General features: G+C 42.1%; 1 protein-coding gene across 1 annotated transcript in view; it reads right to left on the reverse strand.

The window, feature by feature from the left end:
• Nucleotides 1-21,224, reverse strand: part of galt (galactose-1-phosphate uridylyltransferase) — a 49,012-nt gene that overhangs the window by 26,554 nt on the left and 1,234 nt on the right. Inside the window, exons 4-7 of the mRNA XM_083670053.1 lie at nucleotides 21,067-21,115; nucleotides 18,637-18,766; nucleotides 18,294-18,350; nucleotides 8,613-8,735 (exon numbers count right to left, since the gene is read on the reverse strand). Coding sequence (XP_083526179.1) covers nucleotides 8,613-8,735; nucleotides 18,294-18,350; nucleotides 18,637-18,766; nucleotides 21,067-21,115 — 359 coding nt within the window. The remainder of the gene's footprint in view (nucleotides 1-8,612; nucleotides 8,736-18,293; nucleotides 18,351-18,636; nucleotides 18,767-21,066; nucleotides 21,116-21,224) is intronic.

Consider the following 21,224-nt stretch of genomic DNA (forward strand, 5'->3'; position numbering starts at 1 on the left):
CATTTTTAACACATTCAAATAAGGTCAGTAGCTACAGAAAAGAAGAGGAGTATGGTGAGTGATGTGGTGAACAGAAAACTGCCAGTCTCCAAACTCAAGGCATTTCTCCTCGCTGTTGCCTTGGCGACAATGAATCGGTAGCAGGGAGGTCAGAGAAATGTACCCTTCACCTTTTACAGACTGAGGGCTGTTTCACTCACTTTGAGATACAACTATGAAGAACTAAAATGAGTTTAAAAAACATCTTTTTATTCTCAGTCCAACCATGGCTGCTGTGTAATCCATCGCTCTTTATCTCTCAGCTGTAAACTGCTACTTCAACAGGCTAAATTATTCTACATTTTCACATTTGACAATGTCTTTCAAGAGTCATACATAGAGTTTGTCGTTCTATATTCGCCATGTTCATCTTAGGGAAGTGATAATGAGATTTTGACCACAAAGCACTATAAATCAAGCTGAAACTGTCTCTGTACCACTCCACAGTCACAGATGAAGACTCTTCTTTTTAACCTGTCTACTCTACACAATATTTCACAGTCAAGTGGTCAGTCAGAGGTATCAGATACAGAAGACGACAGAGAAATCAAATCCGCAACACAGCACTTCCAGATTTGGTCTGATCTTTCCAAAGGTCAAATCCCTTGAGTGTAAATCTAAGAAAAGCTCCTGTTGTCTGGTTTTCCTGCATCCGCCTCTGATACGGATGATATCAGTTCTACTCCCCTGCGAGGTAAAAATATTGAGCCAAGTTTAAACACTTTCTTCTCTGTACTTTAGTTTGTGCCAGCCCTGCTTTGCGCAAGTGTTATGTTACACACCTTCTAGTTTCTGCATGATTTTACTGTCCACGGGCCTGTAAAACACCACATTACAATTAACACTGCACCTTATTTATGCTACGTAGCATTCAGCAAGAATCCCAGTAAAGTATATAAAACGTTAACAAGCTCCGACTGCCCCCTGCTGAGACCTATTACCTACTTCTCCCTGTGGCAACACATTTCAAAGTTCACCTGCCTTCCACAGTGTCACTGAGGCAAAGCTGGAGTCTGTATTCATGCAGCTTCACTCTTATCACAGTAACAAGGGGCTATCAAGCTGATAGAGCTGTTGCCGATAGAATCATGCTATCTGCAGAAGTTATTTCTCCAATTGACCAGTAAAGGCCCAGTTCAGACGCTGTACTGAGTGGCGAACTGAACTAATCTGCAATTGAGCAGGGACTGGAGTGACTTGTGACAAACCAGTTTCATCCTGACACCTTTGCTATGCTCATACAGTAAGAGTGCTGTACTGTTAGTATGTACGTTCCCATGCTACACACAACACATAGCACTATTTTACATTTATGGCATTTAGCAGACGCATTTATACAAAGCGACTTACAACAAATACATTTGTTTAAGTAAGTGAATCATCTATCCATCAGTCATCATAAGATAAAGTAATCAATGCTCAGACCAGGCAGTCACAATGCTAGAAGAAGGAATTCTTTTTTTTTTTTACTATCAATTGTGCAATAACACACGTTGACAGTGAAAGTGAAAATTGGTGCCCACAGACAAAAACATGTTTCTTTTTTCTCCACTGAAAAGTACCAGCAAGCCTCTTATCTGAGCAAGATGGGATTTTCTTCTACATTTATTTGGCATGACAGGACATTTGGCGTGATCGGACCTTCCCAGCAAAGAAGGTACTAGCGAGGTTCTCATACTAATGGAACTGTTTCTACTCATAGGGGGCAATAAAACAAAGATTTTATTTTGGAATGCTAATGCCTGCCTAGAACGTCTGGGTTGGAGACGTCTAGTGAATCAACGTAACCGTTAATCTATTTTTACTTCCTTCCCCCAGACAGTGTAGGTGAGATTTTACAGTTCCTCCTGAGCTATGGTGAACTCATAAAAGACAGCCATAACTACCCAGCAGCGTTGCCTGTGGGCCTGTCCAGAGTCCAGAGGACTGCTGTGACACATCTACAAAGATGATATACTAATGTTAATTAACCCAGAGGACCAACTCTGTTGCAGTTGGGGCCATCATGTCTTCCGTCCGACAGCGATGACATAGTGCACTCACTCTGCAGTTCTCTACGGCTTGATATCGCAATGTCATGATAACTCTATCCACCTGCAATTAATACATTTTCTCTTTTCTGCAATTATTTAACAACTTTGTCTGAACTTAGGTGCAGTGCTCTCTCTTATTATTTGAATGTCTTCAATGCAATTATGACAATATGGACAACACATCAACAGCTCCCTAAAGATCGCCCAAAGCTGATCGTCACAAAGTTGTCATCTACAAAACATGGACGGTTTGGGAGCTTGGAATTTGTTTGGGAGTATCTTTCTGCTTTATGCAGTATCGACTACCAAGGCAAACAATGTGCTCCTGTACCCACACAAATGGTACATTATAAGCATGGCAAGATAGAGATTGAGATTCTAACACCAACAGTAAGGACATGGGGAGATGAAGTCTCTGAGAGATTTTCAACACAAGTCACAGCCATTTATGAATCATGAGTATTTGAGTATTCACACAACTGCTGCTTGGCAGTCATTCCAGTCACACTGTTCCTCTATCCACGGTTATTAAAGCTGGGACATCACACACAGAGCCCGAAGCAGCGGATTGATTTGCTTTATTATCAATAACAAAAAGGATGCAGAAACCTTTTTTTTAGAGGGGGTATATCTGCAGAGAGGAGCCCTGAGTCTCTGTCAGCACCCCTCTTTCATACACGGTGACAGATCCGTCCCATTCCCACGCTGAGGGGGACACAAAGAGACCCAGCATGACCCCCGTCCCTGGCCCCTACACCCTTCCGACTCTCCATCCCTTCATCCCTCCGTCCTCTAACCCTCAGTCACCCACTCCCCACACCCTGTCAGAACCGGTTTAGGCCTCCGATCTGCTCCACAGCGACAGAGACGCCACGAACAGCGAGCTGAGCTGAAGGGACCCGTCTTATCCTCAGGACTGTAGCCAACAGCACAACACAGAACTGCTGAGGGGGAGTAGAATACTGGTATTGATAAAAAAAAAAAATGTCTTCTCCTCAGAATATGTTGTTGTTGACGATACTGTTGAATGCATTGCCACTTAGAGTTCAGCGGTAATTGCCCATTGGGGATAAATAAAGTACATTGAATTGGATTGAATTCAATAAAAGTCCAAAGGCACTCTTAGGCCTGCTGCAAGATACAAAAACATTGTGCTCAGAGCAAAGGTAGGCAAACAAACAGGTAAATACTGCAAGTAGAGTGGAGGTGGGGAGAATGGAAAACGGTAGTCAAATTGAAGCCATATTAATGCGAGCGGGGGGGGGCAGAGTGTGAATGAGACAGACGTCTGCCATATGGACAGTTGTCACCCGCTGAGGTGTGAAAGAGCTGCTATTGAGGGGACAGCAGGTTGGAGGGGGGGGGGGAGGGGGAGGGGGAGGGGGAGTCATGGTGGACGACGGCCAATCACATTGACGGTGACCAGACTGATCCCTCCACTGCAGCGCTCAATCAAAAATCCCTGAGACAACTCCTTCAGCAGACTGATATTGACACTACTATTGTACACTACAAAAGTTGTATTATGTCTACGCGCAAGGAGATAAAGAGAATATACATTGAAGATAGTTCAGTGAGATTAAAGTGAAATCTACTGGATAGCTGAAAAAAAGCATTCTCCTTTTAAATTTCTACAGTATGTGTAGAGGGAACAATATTGGTGCCTCAATTCAACCAAGCTTTGTAACACAGGGAGCTCTCAACCCTTTCTGAGAACCCCTGATACAGTATTCTTTGAAACACAATAACATTTTCACTTGTAAATTGTATGCCGTAAAAGAGTCATTGTTGACACCCAATATATTCCTATCCCCAAAATAGTGAGCCAAACAGTGTTCTATACCATAACGTGACACTATTGGGTGTTACTACTGCTTTCTGTGGACCGTCCTCGGACCCCTGTATGAGAATCATTCTTTATTCCTTGATGAGGCAGAGGCACCAAACAGTGCGCCCTGGGTAGTGTAGTGCTTCTGAAAAGCTCCCTGCCGTCCAGGCTAGTGCTGTCTGTTGGAGCCACTGATGAACCTCAACAACAGCCCTGTCTGAAACTAGACATACCCTGGGGAGAACACACACCTCTACTCTTGTTTAGACTGAGGGGGGTAGCTATCCAAGAGGTGAACTACCTCTTGGATAGAGCAAAAAATACTCCTCAAATCGCCTATTCATTCACAATAAGAGGTGGTCAAAGTATTGCCTGTATACTGTAGCTTAAAGCTTAAAGCTATGCATTTAATATACAACAGTTAAATGCAGAGAGGCCTTAATATGTGCTGTATTTAACCCAGGTACCCTTGTTGCATTATCTTTCCAGACTAACAAGCAACAGCACCAATCATTATAACCATGAATGTGGATTGCAATTTAATAGAGAATCACAAATTAACTGGTAGATAATAAGCCTTTAACAGGCGTTATGGTCTGGCCAAAATAACACATCAGACGAGCCTTGGCTCACTGTACAGAGCACATCCAATAGCCTATTAAACCACATAGACAACCTCATAGATAAGTGGCAGAGACATGGGTTAGAAGTAATGCTCCCGACATATACACACATCCCTACTCTCCCAGAGAGCAGCTTAATGCAGAAGACACACAACCAACGACACGGTCACCACCTGACCTGAGAACTAGTACTGGTTCTAATGAAATATTAAAGTTGCTTTTATGACCGGCGACACAGAACTTGCAGTATTGCGCAACAGTATACAGTGCCTTCGGAAAGTATTCAGACCCCTTCACTTTTTCCACATTTTGTTGTGTTATAGACTGAATTTAAAATGGATTAAATTAAAAGAATTTGACATCAATCCACACACAATACCCCAGAATGAAAACAGGTTTTTAGAAATTTCAGTAAATTTATTAAAATCGAAATACAGAAATACCTCATGTACATTACAGTATTCAGACCTTTTGCTATGACACATTAGCTAAAATGCAAAAATTTCATGAACAAATCACTCAATAAGTTTAATTGAGTCCATCTTAATGCCGGATAATAGTTCATGTCATTTTGGAATTAATATCTTTGTTTTTATAGGGTCTCTGATTTGCATAGGAATGTGTCAATCACACACTGTGTAGATTAGGATGTCACTACCAACTCAACTCAAACAGATTTCATAATTTTCTCTTGATCCTGACAAACTCCTGAGTCCCTGCCAGTGACAAACATACCCATAACTTGATGCAGCTACCACTATTCTTCACACGAGAGATGGTGCGGAAACTGTACTGCATGTGCTGGATTTGCACCAAACTTAATGCTTTGTAGTAAAACCAAATAAACATATTCCAGGCACTTTCTTTGCCGTATCACTTGAATTCATTGTTGCAAACACAATTATGGATATGAGATAGATTATTTTACTTGAAGGGATTCTTTTTGGCCACTTGGTTATAGGCCAATTTTGTAGAGAGACTGAGCTGATGTCCCATCGACTGTGCTTTTTCCATAAACCATTCAACTTTGTAGATTTTTGTAAGTCTCCCCAGGCCTCAGGGTCGCATTCCTGAGCAGTTTTGTTCCTCTCCATTTGCTCAGTTTGTAATGACAACCTGATCCACACAGTGTGTAAATGATTCCTATGCAAATATGAATCAATTAGAGACCCTATAAAACAAAAATATTAACTCCAAAATTGCATGAACTATTATCCTTGCATTAAGATGGACTCAGTTCAACTTATTGAGTGATTTGTTGATGACATTTGTTCATTTTAGCAAATTTTTATTAATTTTAGCAAAGGGTCTGAATACTTATGTACATGAGGTATTTCTATATTTCTATTTTAATAAATTTCCTGAAATTTCTAAAAACCTGTTTTCGCTTTGTCATTCTGGGGTATTGTGTGTCAATTGATGGCAAATTCTTTTCATTTAATCCATTTTAAATTGAGTCTATAACACAACAAAATGTGGAAAAAGTGAAGGGCTATGAATACTTTCCGAAGGCACTGTATCTCATGAATTGGAGGCCAGGGGGAGCTGTGGCTACATTTTGCACTGCATCTGAATTATTCATAGTTGTACTGAGAGAACGCACTGGGCCTCATTCATCAATCTGTTCTTAAATAATGCGCAAATGTGTTCTTTAAAAAGACTCATATGCAAATCGGACACATGAAACTTATGGACAGACTACATTTTGTGCTTAACTTATGTATGACGATAAATGCCAAATGTTCTTAAATTGAATACACATGCAGGTAGCTGTGAATTAAGCATAAGTAGGTGTATGGCATAAGTAGGTGTTATGGCTTGGTCATGTATGGCTTCCACCAGAACGAACTGGCTCACTTTTCTTCATTGAGGATGTAACTGCTGACGGCAGCAGCAGGATGAATTCTGAAGTGTACAGAGCCATCTTTTAAGTCCAAGTACAAGCAAATTGCTCCAAATTTATTGGACAACACGTCATCATACAGCAGGGCAATAACTCAAAAACATACTGCCGTAGCAACTAGGGAGTTTTCCATGGCAAAAAAAAGTGGAAAGTTGTTGACTGGCCAAGTCAATCTCCAGATATAAATTCTGTTATACATGCATACTGAATAGGAGACTTAAGGCAAAACGTCAAAACGAAGATGGCTGCAGTACAAGCCTGGCAGAGCATCACCAGAGAAGATACCCAGTGTCTGGTGGGGTCAAAGGGTCGCAGACTTCAAGCAGTTATTGCATGCAAAGGATTGTCGACCAAATACTAAACATGAGTACTAAATTTGGACATTTGATAAATCTGTCCCATCACTTTCGGTGGTCTAAAATAGGGGGACTATAACTAAAACGTGTTGTAATTGCTGAATGGTGAAATCAATATATACACAAATACCATCAAAGAAAAGCTGATAATCTCTACTTTAACCTTATAGTAATTGTTTGATTTCAAATCCAAACTTTGGAGTGTAGAGCCAAAAGAAGAAAACATTCTTCACTGTCCCATTACTTTCACAGGGCACTGCATATATAAACACGGCATATATAGGCTATCATATTTAGTTATTGCATCATTTGTCATAACTATTGATAGATGTTGTGAACTAAAATAAATCAATGCATAAATCAAAGTTGTTGAAATTACAATTAATTCACTTATTAATTATTCTTAAAAAAACAGGGTTCATGAGCATAGAGTCCATGAACTGTATGAAACATGGTAGGACATTTCAAGATTAGCATCAGCAGCTAAGACAACAGCAAGAAGAGGCAAATGTATTCTCAATAGAGCCTCAATTCACCAATTAGCTAAATAGTTATCAGCTGCTAACAGGTAAGCAAACATTCTTAATGCGCTCCACACTGTATTAGTTGAATGTCGTTTTTGGTTAGTCCTGTTGGTTTTTCTTTTCACATGATTACACAGAGTGTAAACTAATTCCAGTCCATTATGGTAATGGGCATCTCTTCCCCTCCATGCTCACGCTCTGCTACCCAATTGTGCAGTGGGCAAGCAGTGCAGGAGCCGGATTCGGCATGCCTGCCATGGCGCGTCACCTTTGCTTCCTGCCCATGTCAGAGTGCACACACTTGACACGTGACGAGGAGGCCTTATACCGACTGCATGTAACTGAGAATAAGGTTATGTGCACTATAGCTAATAACAATGGGCACAAGGTGTAAATGTGTTGAGTGTAGTACCTGCACTTCTTTCTACAGATCTCTCTCAATAACGCTAACCTGATTTCTCCATCTTTAAACATGTCATATACACTTTATTAGGTACACCTTGCCAGTACTGGGTTGGACCCCCTTTTGTAGCCCATCTGCTTCAAGGTTCGACATGTTGTCCGTTCAGAGATGGTCTTCTGCATACCTTGGTTGTAACGAGTGGTTATTTGAGTTACTGTTGCCTTTCTATCATCTTAAACCAGTCTGGCCATTCTCCTCTGACCTCTGGCATCAACAAGGCATTTTCGCCCAGACAACTGCCGCTCACTGGATATTTTCTCTTTTTCTGACCATTCTCTGTAAACCCTAGAGATGGTTGTACGTGAAAATCCCAGTAGATCAGCAGTTTCTGAAATACTCAGACCAGCCTGTCTGGTACCAACAACCATGCCACGTTCAAAGTCACCTTTCTCCCCCATTCTGACGCTCGGTTTGAACTTCAGCAGGTCGTCTTGACTATGTCTACATGCCTAAATGCATTGGGTTGCTGCCATGTGATTGGCTGATTAGATGTTTGCGTTACCGAGCAGTTGAACAGGTGTACCTAATAAAGTGGCAAGGTGAGTGTATACAGCATCTGTCTCTATATACACTCACCGAACACTTTATTAGGAACACCTGTACACCTTCTCATGGTGGAGGTGGTGTAATGGTGTGGGGAATGTTTTCTTGGCACACTGTTAATACCAATCAATCATCACTTGAATGCCACAGCCTATTCGAGTATTGTTGATCATGTGCATCCTACTTCCATAGCAACCTCGTCAAAGTAGCCTGAAGTCACCTGAAGAACCCTTTTGGAACCCTTTTGAAATACAAAGAGTGTATATAGTGTAAGTTGCCACAGTACGGTATGGTGAGTACCTGTCTCTGGGCCTCTTGCTTGGCGTACTGCAGTAGCAGTGGTTCTCCATGTTTCTGCAGGTACTCTCTCTGGCAGCGGTCCGACAGCGCAGGCTCATTGGGCAGGAAGTTGCTGGCCCACACCTATGACATCACAGGGAGAGAAAGGAAGGAGAAAACTGTATGAGCAAGAACATGTCTCGGTAACCTGACATATGACTAACCTGGCTGGTACTATATCAACCTGGTGGTGCTCGGGGATGGAACAACTGGTTATAACATAAGTCAAGAAACTCTCCAGCCCCTATGTACAGTACGAGAGAGGAGGAGAATTGTGGGAAGATCCTTTAATCTCCTGGCTTAAGCCTTGGAGAGCAGAATGACCACAACATGCACCGTACTGAGAGAGAGGATGAGAGAGATGGGTCGTTCCTGTGCCATCTTGCAAATAATAACAGTCTCTTCTTCCTGCCTCAGCGGAGGACAGTCTATAAATAGTCCAACCACAAGGCAGGCCTGTACTCATATATGCAAATACCAAGGGAAATACTAGGCAAAGAAAACAAGTTCCAATTATACTGCACATCCCGTTGGATTTAAAAAACATTTTGTTCATCTCTTCCCATTTTGAGCGCTACCGACAGGCTTCACGCTGAGGAAGCTTTTGGGAATAAACTTTGTCGAAAAACTTTCGTTTTTTCATCCACAAAGCCAAGGGGAAAGCAACGACATGAGGATGGAGGAGAGCAGTACTGGCCCAGAAGCATCCGTTGGCAAAACATCACTGGTCTTTCAGCAGTCTTTCAAGGCAAAACAGAGCAGAGGGAAAGGACTGTGCTTTGTGATTGAGAGAGGAGGCACATCCTCCTCCCCCCCCCCACCCACCTCATCCTTCCCCAAGGGAAACCTGGCAACCACCATCAAACCAATCTTACCTGCAGCAAAGAGGATTGGAACATCCCTTATTTGGCCACACAACAACATTTTGTTTTACTATGTTTTATCTATTTTTATGTCAAACATAAATTCTGCTAAGATTTTTTGTGATTCCCAGTTTTGTACATAAAACTGTTGTGTATTAGATGGCGGAAAATGTTTTATGATATAATATATTGGAACTCAGCATAGCTATGTATTAAGACTATTAAGAATATGATCAGAAATGCAGAACTGGTTAGAAGTTACGACCAATTAATGTTGTTCTCTCTCCCCACCTGTGAGTCTTCCTGAGTACTGACAGTGTCAATACCCTGCTAGATGGAGAATACTGTTCTCTTCCCTAGTGCTTAAGATCTTAAAACAATGGAAAGATGCAACAATGCTAACCTTGAATACGTGGGGAAAGTCTATTGTGAGTTGTGAACAAAGTGTACGTATACAATTAATAAAATTAATAAAAAAATAAAAAATAGGCAGTTGATTTTAGAAATAACATGCATTTCCTCTAAGGAAAATCAAGACTCCAACTCAAATATACACTCACCAAACACTTTATTAGGAACACTATACTAATGCTGGGTAGGGCCTCCCTTTGCTCTCAAAACAGCCTCAATTCTTTGTGGCATTGATTCCACAAGATGTTGGAAACATTACTTTGAGATTCTGGTCCATGATGACATGATTGCATCACGCAATTCCTGCAGATTTTTCAAGTGTACTTTCAAGCTGTGAATCTCCCGTTCTACCACATCATAAAAGTGTTCTATTGGACTCAGATCTGGTGATTGGGAAGGCCACTGAAGAACACTGAACTCATTGTCAAGTTCGTGGAACCAGTTTGAGACGACTTTTGCTTTGTGACATGGTGCATTATCATGCTGGAAGGAGCCAATAGAAGTTGGGTAGATTGTGGCCATGAAGGGATTCACATGGTCAGCAACAATACTCAAATAGGCTGTGGCATTCAAGCAATGATTGATTGGAATTAACGGGCCCAAAGTGTGCCAAGAAAACATTCCCCACGCCATTATACCACCTCCACCATGAGAAGGTGTACATGCGTTCCTAATAAAGTGTTCAGTGAATGTATTTAAACAACTATATATTGTAGTTCTACACCACAATTCATTATCTAAAGTGAAGACTGATGATTTCCCTCATCATATTCATCTTCATTGGGAGGGGGTATCCATTTGTGATGGTGAGACACAAATTGAGCTGTCACATGCTTGTAGCTGTCAACAGTGCTTTGAACCTTTAAATGACATGTTTGCTAAAATATGAAAGCACTGTTTTCTCATGAGTTTGGGAAACAACACTGGAATTGGCAAAGTAAATTGAAGTGGCTTTCAAAAGTCACTAGTGGTGTCTGGCTGTCTCTTTTTCCGTAGCTGTGGAGATGAGATGGGGAGTTGATGTGATTACAAGACTGATTACAGTTTAGGCAATGAAAGAATCCTATTTACAATCTATTTTGACTTAATAATTCACCCACGTCATTGGATGAGAGATGGAGCGACATGCCACCTTGGAATTCTTTAGAAGCCAAATAGCAAAAAGTGATAACTAGCCTATCTGTGCACCATCCCAGACTAGCTCACTTTTCTTTTCCTATTGACCCTCTCTGTGTTTTTCATGTGCTTTTATCAGAGGAATTTGCTTTCATGATGCGGAGTTCATGTGGTTCTCAAATAGGAGACTAATCTAAATAACAATCCGACTGGAAACATGTTACTGGAGTTTCTGGGGAATTCTCGGGAATTCTCATTATCGACCAATAGGCTACGATTCCAGGAGCTGTCAGGGAGTTTCTTAGTCAGGATATTCTGAGTAGCACATGAACACAGAATTGGAACCTCTTCTTACATGACACAAATCTCGCTCCTTGTTGTATGACTGTTTCCATGCTAATTGTCAGTGACCAGAGTGAAAGCCCACTGCTCATCCTCAGAGACTGGAGGACGAGGACGAGAACGAGGACCTCATGCTGAACAATGAAACCATCACAAACAGGGACAGGGAAGACAAGAAGGTAGTTCAGTTTGGGTCATGAAAACAGAGTTTCCTAAGATAAAATACAAAATAAATAAACCATGAGGTATCACTTTACACATAAAAAATGTCTAGCAATGCAACTCAACTTAGGGGAATTTCAACCAAGCTTTTTTCCTAAAACAGTTTTAATATACACAATAAAAATCAAATAACACTTGGAAAAATCAAGGTTCTGTTTTACAAGTCGGAGTAAAATGTGTCCAATTTCTCCCAACAAAACATCTGGAACCGAGCGGCGCTTTGTTTGTTCGTGTTTCTTCTGCTTTTCGAGGCAATGTGCCAGCGTGTCTAAGGCTCTAAGCCTTCCTGGCATTCTCACTCGGAAAGATTAGAGGAAAAAAAGGGACTCATTACCCACGGTTCACCTCTGCGCGCACCACAACATATCAGGCCCATGTCTACACACACCTGAGTCATGACCGTTGGCTGTATCCCAGCCCAGAAATAGAGCAGGGTCATCTTGGCTGAGATAAACCAACATTCCCATACAATGAATCATGGCTGGACTGCTTTTCAGATAGAATTAAATACATTTATTTATTTATTTTTAAAGGCCTTTACACAGCATGTAACTGGTACCAAGTTAGCTGATAATGTGGTTGTGCAAGGCTAAGGTACACTCTATATAGCCCTTATGCCTGTGTAGTTGCACTGTAATTGCTCGTCACAACATTGTGCAATACCGAAAAGACGCTCAACTTCTGTGCAATTACAGAAGCGTTTAACAAATGACTACATAACAAGTAAATACAAAGTTATTACTACAGTAATTAAAGCTTTTCTATACATGTACAATAGTCACATTATATTATGCTACAACTTGAATCAATTGGGTATAGGTTTGATTGTATTTCATTGTGTTGAACTTTGCTTGCCTTTTTCTCAAAAACAGGCCTTCGAGATGGTTCCTCTTCCATCTGTGACATTACGACTACTCCAAATGAGGCCTCATAATATTGTAATACCCATAATGACTTCATGCCTCGGAGTACGTTACTTGGTTATGAGCATAAAGTCATAAAGTTCCCGGGGAGATCTGAGTCACCTTTGAGGAAGGATTAATAATGCAGAACAACAGAAAGCTCTGCTTATGCATTAAACATTTAGTCCCAGCTCATCAGATTGGAAACGCGAACTGAATGTACCCCGCTTTAGCGTCCAATTAATTATCTCACATGAAAATATACAGCCAAAGTTGTTCCCGAGGCCGCCCACTTAATGGCCCCAATCCCTGGTCTGCTTTTTAAAGTTAATCTCGATGAGAGGGTTGGAAAGTGGCATTGAGCCTGTGCCCAGTTATAACCAGTGCCCAGTGCCAGTCATTGATTTGTAGGAGGACCAGAGCTGGGCCCACTCAAAAGAGCTTATAAAAAAACCTTTTTGTGTGCTTGTTTTAGCTTGCTTGACGCACTTGAGTGGGCAGGGTTCGCACTTTTGAGATGATTCCATTGGTTACATAATGCAGAGCAGGCTAAATAAAGTGCACCTATAGAGTATGAAAGTATTTCAAAAACGTTTTTTTTTTTCAATGCAGATTTGAAGAGGAGTGAGCTGCAGCAGCAGTATTCCAGCTGCCCCTCAGTATTCCGGCTGACCTTCAGTATTCCGACTGCTGATTTGAATGTCAGGAATGATAAAAGAGCGTCTGGAGCGGTGGAGAGACTAATCGCAGGACCTTCACGCTCCCCTGTCCCCAGTGTTTGTGTTTGTGTGTGTGTGTGTGTGTGCGTGTGTTGTTAGAATCACAAACATACACACGTCTACCCCACACCGTTCGGAGATCCTCTCCTCCTGTTGTGTGTGGGTGTGTGTGTGTGTCACAGAGAAGAGCAAGCCTGCAGACACTGGCCCATTACAGCCACAATCCAGCTCTTTCCAAAATATACGTACAACCCTCCCGTCTCTCACGGCCATTAAATAAACCTGAGTGTGGAGTAATAACATCAATAATAATGAGAAAACGAAACATTGTGATGTGGTATTCGCCCAGAGGAGTGGAGCGAACGGCAGGTGTTCTGCTGGGCACATACACTTTTTAAATCAAAGCGTCTCACCATGGCAGGTGCTTCAGGCGCACACACACACGCTTTTCAAATCATTTTGTCGGCTTGTGAAGGCAGCAGGTCTGGAGCACGGGTGTGGAGAGCACACACACAAACACACACGCACACACACACACACTGTTTGAGTCAGAGCATTTGCCAATGGAGAGCTTTTCTTTGCCTAAATCTCTGCCGTCACAGCCTAAAATGTGCACTAAAATGTGATGGATATTGACTTGATCCATTAGGGAACCGTTGGACTTCACTGCTAAAACAACAACCATAAATTATTGGCTTTGTTAATGTGGAACTGCAGGACCCATTGGCAACTGTTTATTATCTCAAAATGTTTTCCAAGTGAAGCAGGACACCTTATCATCCACCTCTCAGCTAGAATCTAGACACACCTAGGCTATCTTTCACAGGCTCCGACTCTCCTCCTTTCCCTTGTCCTGACAGACTCACCAGCCTAGTGTGGAGAGAGAAACTGAATTTTGCAACACACACATACACAGACTTGCTTACTCAAAATTGCTCATGTGGAAAATTGCATAGCACAATGTAGATATATATGGACATGTTCATACTCATAATAATACTGTATCAAGCAACCACGGTTAACTCAGCTTTATAAACATGCTGGCGCTAGCAGGGTCTGAACCCTTCTGTGTAGCATTAGGTGTAGTGTGCTGGACTGGTGTTCAGCTCGATAAGGTGCTCATTATAACCGTGACAATGTTCTTCTCAAATGCTAGTTGATGATGGGGTCACTGTATAGAATCACTCTGTGTGGAATCAAATAGGAGTGCACAACTTCTGAGGACAACGCTTTAGTTTGCATACATGTATTACATGTATCTACCTCATCACGAGAGCGTGATTTCAAGCCACCTCCGCTACATACATCTTAACCTTACTCAAAATTACTCTTAGATCCTTTTTCCATACATTGGTATGATTCAGCAGTAGCTCCTGACAAGACCTTTGGATGAAATGCTAATGAATTTCAATATGATATCATCTTAGCTACGTTTTCTTTTTCTTCTTTTGGGATTTAAAAAAAATCTTAGAATAGATCTTGAGATAAAAGTCTCAAGAAACTCCCACTTGAGACCTAGTATCAAATCCTTGAAAAAAAAAAAAAAAATCCTAATAAATATGAATGAAGTCGACGGGAGAGGGGATGGGAATATGAAAAACTTGAAGATACCAACCGTTCTTTCTTTCCTCCTTTTTTTCTCTTTCATTTTATCCCCTCTGACATATGTAACCCAATTCCTTCATTTATTCTTTAAATCCACCCTGAAATTCTGTTTCAAGTCTCGCTTTTGTGAGCAGATTCACTCAGATACTCTTTAAAATGGTGTTGGTCCATCATTTAAATTTTTCAATAAAAATATTTTCCACAAAATCGCAAAAATGTATTTATATCAACCTAACCTTTTTCGGTGAATGTCCACATAAGGCTTTTTGTCTTTAAGCTGTGGTAAATTGACATTTTGGAACATTTTCTGTGGTTTACCCCATTGTATATCATCAACATGTCACCGACAGTGTAATTCACTCAAGTGTGTGGCATCTCCCCTAGTGGGAACCACATAATGACCCTGTTCAGATGGAGATCGCTGAACGTGTGTAATCAGAACTCTGGACCAGAACGCACATCTGATGCCAAAGTCACTTAGGTGGTGTCCCCCTCCCACTGTGCAGATCTTACTGAGCAGTAAATAAGACAGCAGTTTGGCAAACACACACAATCGCGCAAGTGCACACACGCACGCGCAAGTGCACACACCCGCGCGCATGCGCGCACACACACACACACACACTCCAAGCCAAAGTCATCAGCAGCAGGAGAGACAGCTGAGACAAGCAGTACGAAAGGCAAAAAGAACAAATCAATGAAAGAGGTGAACTATTTAAATAGCATTGGTCACATGACAAAAGTGGAGTTGTTTGCTTGATATCCCTATGCTCTGCATATTGTAGGCCTTTACATATACGTACACACACACACACACACACACACACACACACACACACACACACACACACACACACACACACACACACACACACACACACACACACACACACACACACACACACACACACACACACTACGCATTATATACTGGTGCACAATGAGACATGGTTTAGTATATATGCTGAATTCCATATGAACTCCTAGCCCCTACCATCTATAGCCACTCCTGTAGTTTTGAAAGGATTGGAATATGGCGGAAAAGAGAGCTAGGTGGAGCAATTGCTTATACCTATCGAATCCTTTCAAATCAATGGGAGTGGCTAGGGGCAAATTTGGAATTCAGAGAGTAAAATAAAGTATAGATAGGCCAAAGGGACAATGGAAGGAGCTAAGGACCTAAGGGTCAGAGGAGGGGGCTCTTGTGCCTGAGAACTACTGACGCCCCAGTGGTGGAATAGGCTTCCCACCACTGCCAGAATGGCAGAATCACTACCTATCTTCCACCGCAGACTATATCAGATCCATCTCTTCCTCATCCTCCTCAGACCTAGCACTTCCCTACATACCCCACCTGTGTTGAACCTGAACTTTTGCCATTAAAAATGTTTTATAAAATACTATTACTACTAAATATTATTTTCTTCCCTTTCTCTAGCACTTTGACTGCTTCTAGCACTTATCCTTATGGAAAGTTTTACTTATGATTTACTTATTGCAAGTCTCTCTGGATATGAGCGAACTGACTAAAATTTAAAATGTAAATGAACTCGCCTCCTCTCTGCTCGCCTCCTTGTCAAAACACATTGGAGGAGAAGGTTCGAGGGGAGGAAGTCCCCTGGGTCTTCTCCTCCAATGTGGTTTCAGAGCAGGAGGCGAGGAGAGAGAGAGAGGACTCAAGGAATTGAGGGAAGAGAGTTAGCCTTTAAACCCTCTGTGTGAGGTTGAGTTCTCAGAGGTTGGGATGGGTCACTTCATTTTAGCTCCAGCTTAACATTACCGCCCAACCTCCTCTTTCAGACATTATATATAAGACCTGCATACGGACTCTGTACCTGGGTCAAATTCAGCTGTACTCTAGCCCCAGTTCCCTCAGCTACTGTGTCTATGTTTATGTTTACAGGGATTCATGCATATTGTGTAATATACTCCAAGGATTGAACTGCACGAGCAGGACATGATGGAGGGAGGGGGGGGGGGCGGGGGGATGGGGGTTAGACGAAGGTCATGTGGTCATGTACTTATTATTATCAAAAAACATGATGCGGCGAGAAGCCGTTGCCGGGGAAACCATGGTCACAGAAAGGTCCACAAGGTCCATTGAAGTTTTGGAGCTAATGACTATGATGGAAAATTGAAGTATTTCGCAGAATATGTATACATTATCATAACACAAGAGTCCAGAGTGCTCTTGGATAACTGCATTTGTAATGCAGAAATCTATAAAAGCTAGATTTTCTCAAGGGTCATGAATAGGGATATGGAAGTCGGATTATTTTTGCTGTAACTAATATTTGCATTCTTAAGCTCATTCATTCCACGTCTAATTTTCAGTGTGAAACTCATGTGCACGGTTGAATTGATTAACAGCGTTTTTCTTTCTAAACTATTTGAAATGACATGACACCAGTAAGGGCAGTCTAAATGTTATAAAATAAACACCATCAGACCGCAGACTGTAAAATGACACTTCAGTGGTTGAGAGAGGCACTGGGTTATACTGGGATGTAGTTTACAGTTAGTGCTCGATGGTGAGTCACTGTGCCAGTTCAAAGAAAACATGGCACATCTGGGGGCACTAATCAGGCGACGACAACCCCACTAAATAACTAGAGACGGGCACTATGGGTGAAATACGGTCTGAGAGGGCACACTCTGGCACTGTTTCCTACAATGGGGGCTTTAAGAGGATACAGAGACAGGTGACAAGACTGCAAGAGCTATGGACACGCAGCGCTTGTTTAAGGTCTCCTACTGCCCCCTGGTGGCTATTCCGTACAGACAGAGATGATGTATGTGTGTGCATGCGGGAGTGAGCGGAAAAAAGAAAGAGGGATAGAGAGAGGAGGACAAAGAGAGATATCTCCCCACATACTTCTGCTCCACTGAGTTCTGACAGCCAGCAAGGTTCTAACTACACAGTCCAGCACAGCCCAGCACCACTGTGGTAGCTCCTACACACACTACCAGCACCACCACCACCACCTCACCTCCACCCCAGTCAAGGCCTCATGATCCCACCATGAAAAAAAGGGTGGATTGGAGATGGGGGGGGGGGGGGGGGCAATCAAACAGACAAGTCCTGTCACATCTTCTCAACTCTCTAATTGGAGTCTACAGAGCTGTTAAAGAGACTGCTTACATTAGCTTCATCCCTTATAGCACCCCTACAGACACGCACGCGCACGCACACACACACGCACACACACACACACACACACACACACACACACACACACACACACACACACACACACACACACACACACACACACACACACACACACACACACACACCAGAGCTACTGTGACAGTCAAACCCTATTAAAAAGATGGTCCGAAGCTTCAAGTAAGGACATCTTCATCCTCAGGACAGTCCAGGTCTGCATATTTCATCTCAGAAAGACAGAGGAGTTCGGACACTAATTGGGAGTTTGAGGAGAGACAGCAGGGTGGACTTACTTGGCAGTGGGGATGGGGGTTGGAACAGCCCATCGTAGCACCTTTATTCTCGAATATCTAAAAACACATAACAGGAGGAGAGGATCTCAGAATGGTATGGGATGTGATGTGTGTGTGTGTGTGTTTGTGGTTATACTGTGTGTTTGTGGTTATACTTCACATTCCTTGGCATGTGGTTATACTTCACATTCCTTGGTCACACAACTCTTAAAGCCAACATCGAACACTAACATGCAGACCAGACCAGGGTTTAAATAGTATTTTATATAGTTTCAAATACACAGCTGTGCTTGATTGATTTTGCCTGGCACAATAGATGCACAGAGGTGAATCCGAACCTTACCTGTACCCAGGGGTAGGTGGAGCCCAAATCCTTCACCAGGTCTGCCCACTTGTCAATCACTTTCACAATCTCTGCCTGCTGCATGAGTGGGAGGGTGACATCAGACCATGGGTGGAAACACATTACCTTACTGAGACACACAAAAACACACATGTACACATTAGCTTTATTTTACTGTAACGATACAATATGGAAGTTATTGCAAATGTGTTGACTATATGGTTATAATAGTCCTTAAAACTGACTTCTGACTATTTTTAATTTCTGACTATTTAGGGGACGCCTTTTGGCTCAATAGCAACCCCAGTGGCAAATCTTCCAGAATGTAACTTTTACTGTACCCATAATGATAACCACATATAAACACCATCCTGAAGTCAAACCAACACACCACAAAATAGCAGCTCATTAACAAATACAAACAAACAAATGTATTTCAATGACATGAGGTGTTATAGTCTACCTGCTATATCTATACTGACTGCCAGCCTCACCACAATCTTTAACCAAGCCCTTTCTCAATATATTTGACATGATTCCCTAGGTGAACTATCTGGTATGTTATCAATTAAACATTTAATCTTAAAAATATTCTGTAGCCTGTTACTAATTCATCATTACTTCATTTTTTTAAAAGCTTCTTCAGTATGTTTCTCTGCCAGCTACAGTATGACGACAAACTTCCCAAACTGCTATTATAAATAAATAAAATAAATAAATCTATCACAGAGCGCACGTGTTTTCTGTTGTATAGCCCCGGAACATTCCACCCTGTTTCTACTGAGCCAGCTTTGTCCCTTGGGCTGATACAACAAGCTGAGGTTTTGATAACGCAGCTCTTATTTCATGCCTTATTTGTGGCGAGTGGCCTCAGTTATGAATTGTACATGATTCTGTGCTGAGCTCTAAGCGCTCTATCCTTCCTGCAACCAATCGGCTCCAAAACTTGCTCTCTGACAACTTCTCAGACAGACTCTTTAGTCTGGGCGGCTAACACAGGACAAGCCCAGGGGATGCGCATCATCGCATCTCACACTATCCACACTACTGTATACCTGTCATCCAGCCTCCCCTGCCTCCTCCATATCTACACTGCCTCTCCCTGCCTCCCTTATACACATTGCCTCCCCTCTTCTCCTACGTCCCCTATCCCTGCTGCCTCTCCTCTCCCTCCCCTATCCCCTCTGCCTCCCCCCTATACACACTGCCTCCCCCATATTCACACCACCTCCCCCTTATCCAAACTGCCGTCCATTGCCTCTCCAATCTACGCTTTCTCCCTCTGCCTCCCCCTATACACACTGCCTCCCTCATATCCACACCACCTCCCCCGTCTCAACCTGTCTTCCCCTACAGACACTACACCAGGGATGCCCACTAATTGGCTGCCCAAACATAGCCCTGGGCAACAATCTTTGTAGAGTGTATATGTCCTCCCACTTAAAAGATTGCTGCACTGAGCCCCAGTACAACACAAAACAAGACCCATACTGCCACCCTGTCAACCACTGCTGTATACTGTGTATGAAACACTAAATGGTCTAGTTGTGTAGAAACATTGTCTACCAAATCTTTCATCTTTCATCAGTTATAGCCACTGTCAGTGATACGTTCATACTAAATGTATGAAGATATTTGTACCTAAGCAATAAGGACCCATTACTCTACTGTTTGTGTTTGTTGTCATAGAAGACTTTTGATAAACAAATGATGTGTAGCTTCAATTCATCTTTTAAAAAAGTAATGCTGCTCTCATTGAATGTCATTCCTTGAGCACAACAGATCTGACACAGAAATTAAGTGCATGTTAAAATGCATTTGCTCCATTGTTTACATTGTGTTTGTTGGCCTGCGTGCATAAATCCCCCTTAGTACTTTCAAGCAGCAGATACTGGCTGACATGCATCTCCTCAGCTCCGGCAATTCTGTTCGTCCTCCAGAGGGTCTAATCGGACATTGTATGGGTAACAGCGCCACCTGCTGTTTTAAGATTTTAAATATTGTGGACACAGAGCAAGTCTTCACTCCACCTGGCAAAAGGTTTTGAAGAAATATCATACCATTACAACGGCTAGTGCAAGCCAGGTGAATAGTATACAAAATCACTTTTGATAAATCTCCTACAGTATTTATTGTCCCCTCCTGACTAAACCTTGCCCGTTTTTATCACGGATGCTGCCCTTTAGTATGATATTGTGTCTGGGACAATAATGTTTTCTGAATCCCAAAAAAAAGATAGTCCAATCTCACTGAGTGGAAATAGTGGTGACTGACTCATTAAAATAGTTGTGGTGTTCACTCTGTCCGTCACACTCCATCTCTCTATCAATCCCTCTGTTAAGATTATAACACCAAAGAATGTGTAGTACTTGATTCCTTACTGATTTTTTTTGTTCAAAAGAACAGTGTTAGTTATATTTTTCTCCTCACCATACTCCTCTGGCAGCTTTGGACTTAAACAGTGGATGATGATCTGAACCTGAAAGAGAGAGCATGCATCAGGTCATTTAGTTTACATTTAATGCGTCTATGGCTATACAGAGCGAGTCACACATTTCACACTTATTACATCCCCCTTTACCACACAC

Source organism: Argentina silus, assembly GCF_951799395.1.
Source record: "Argentina silus genome assembly, chromosome: 5".
Taxonomy (NCBI): domain Eukaryota; kingdom Metazoa; phylum Chordata; class Actinopteri; order Argentiniformes; family Argentinidae; genus Argentina; species Argentina silus.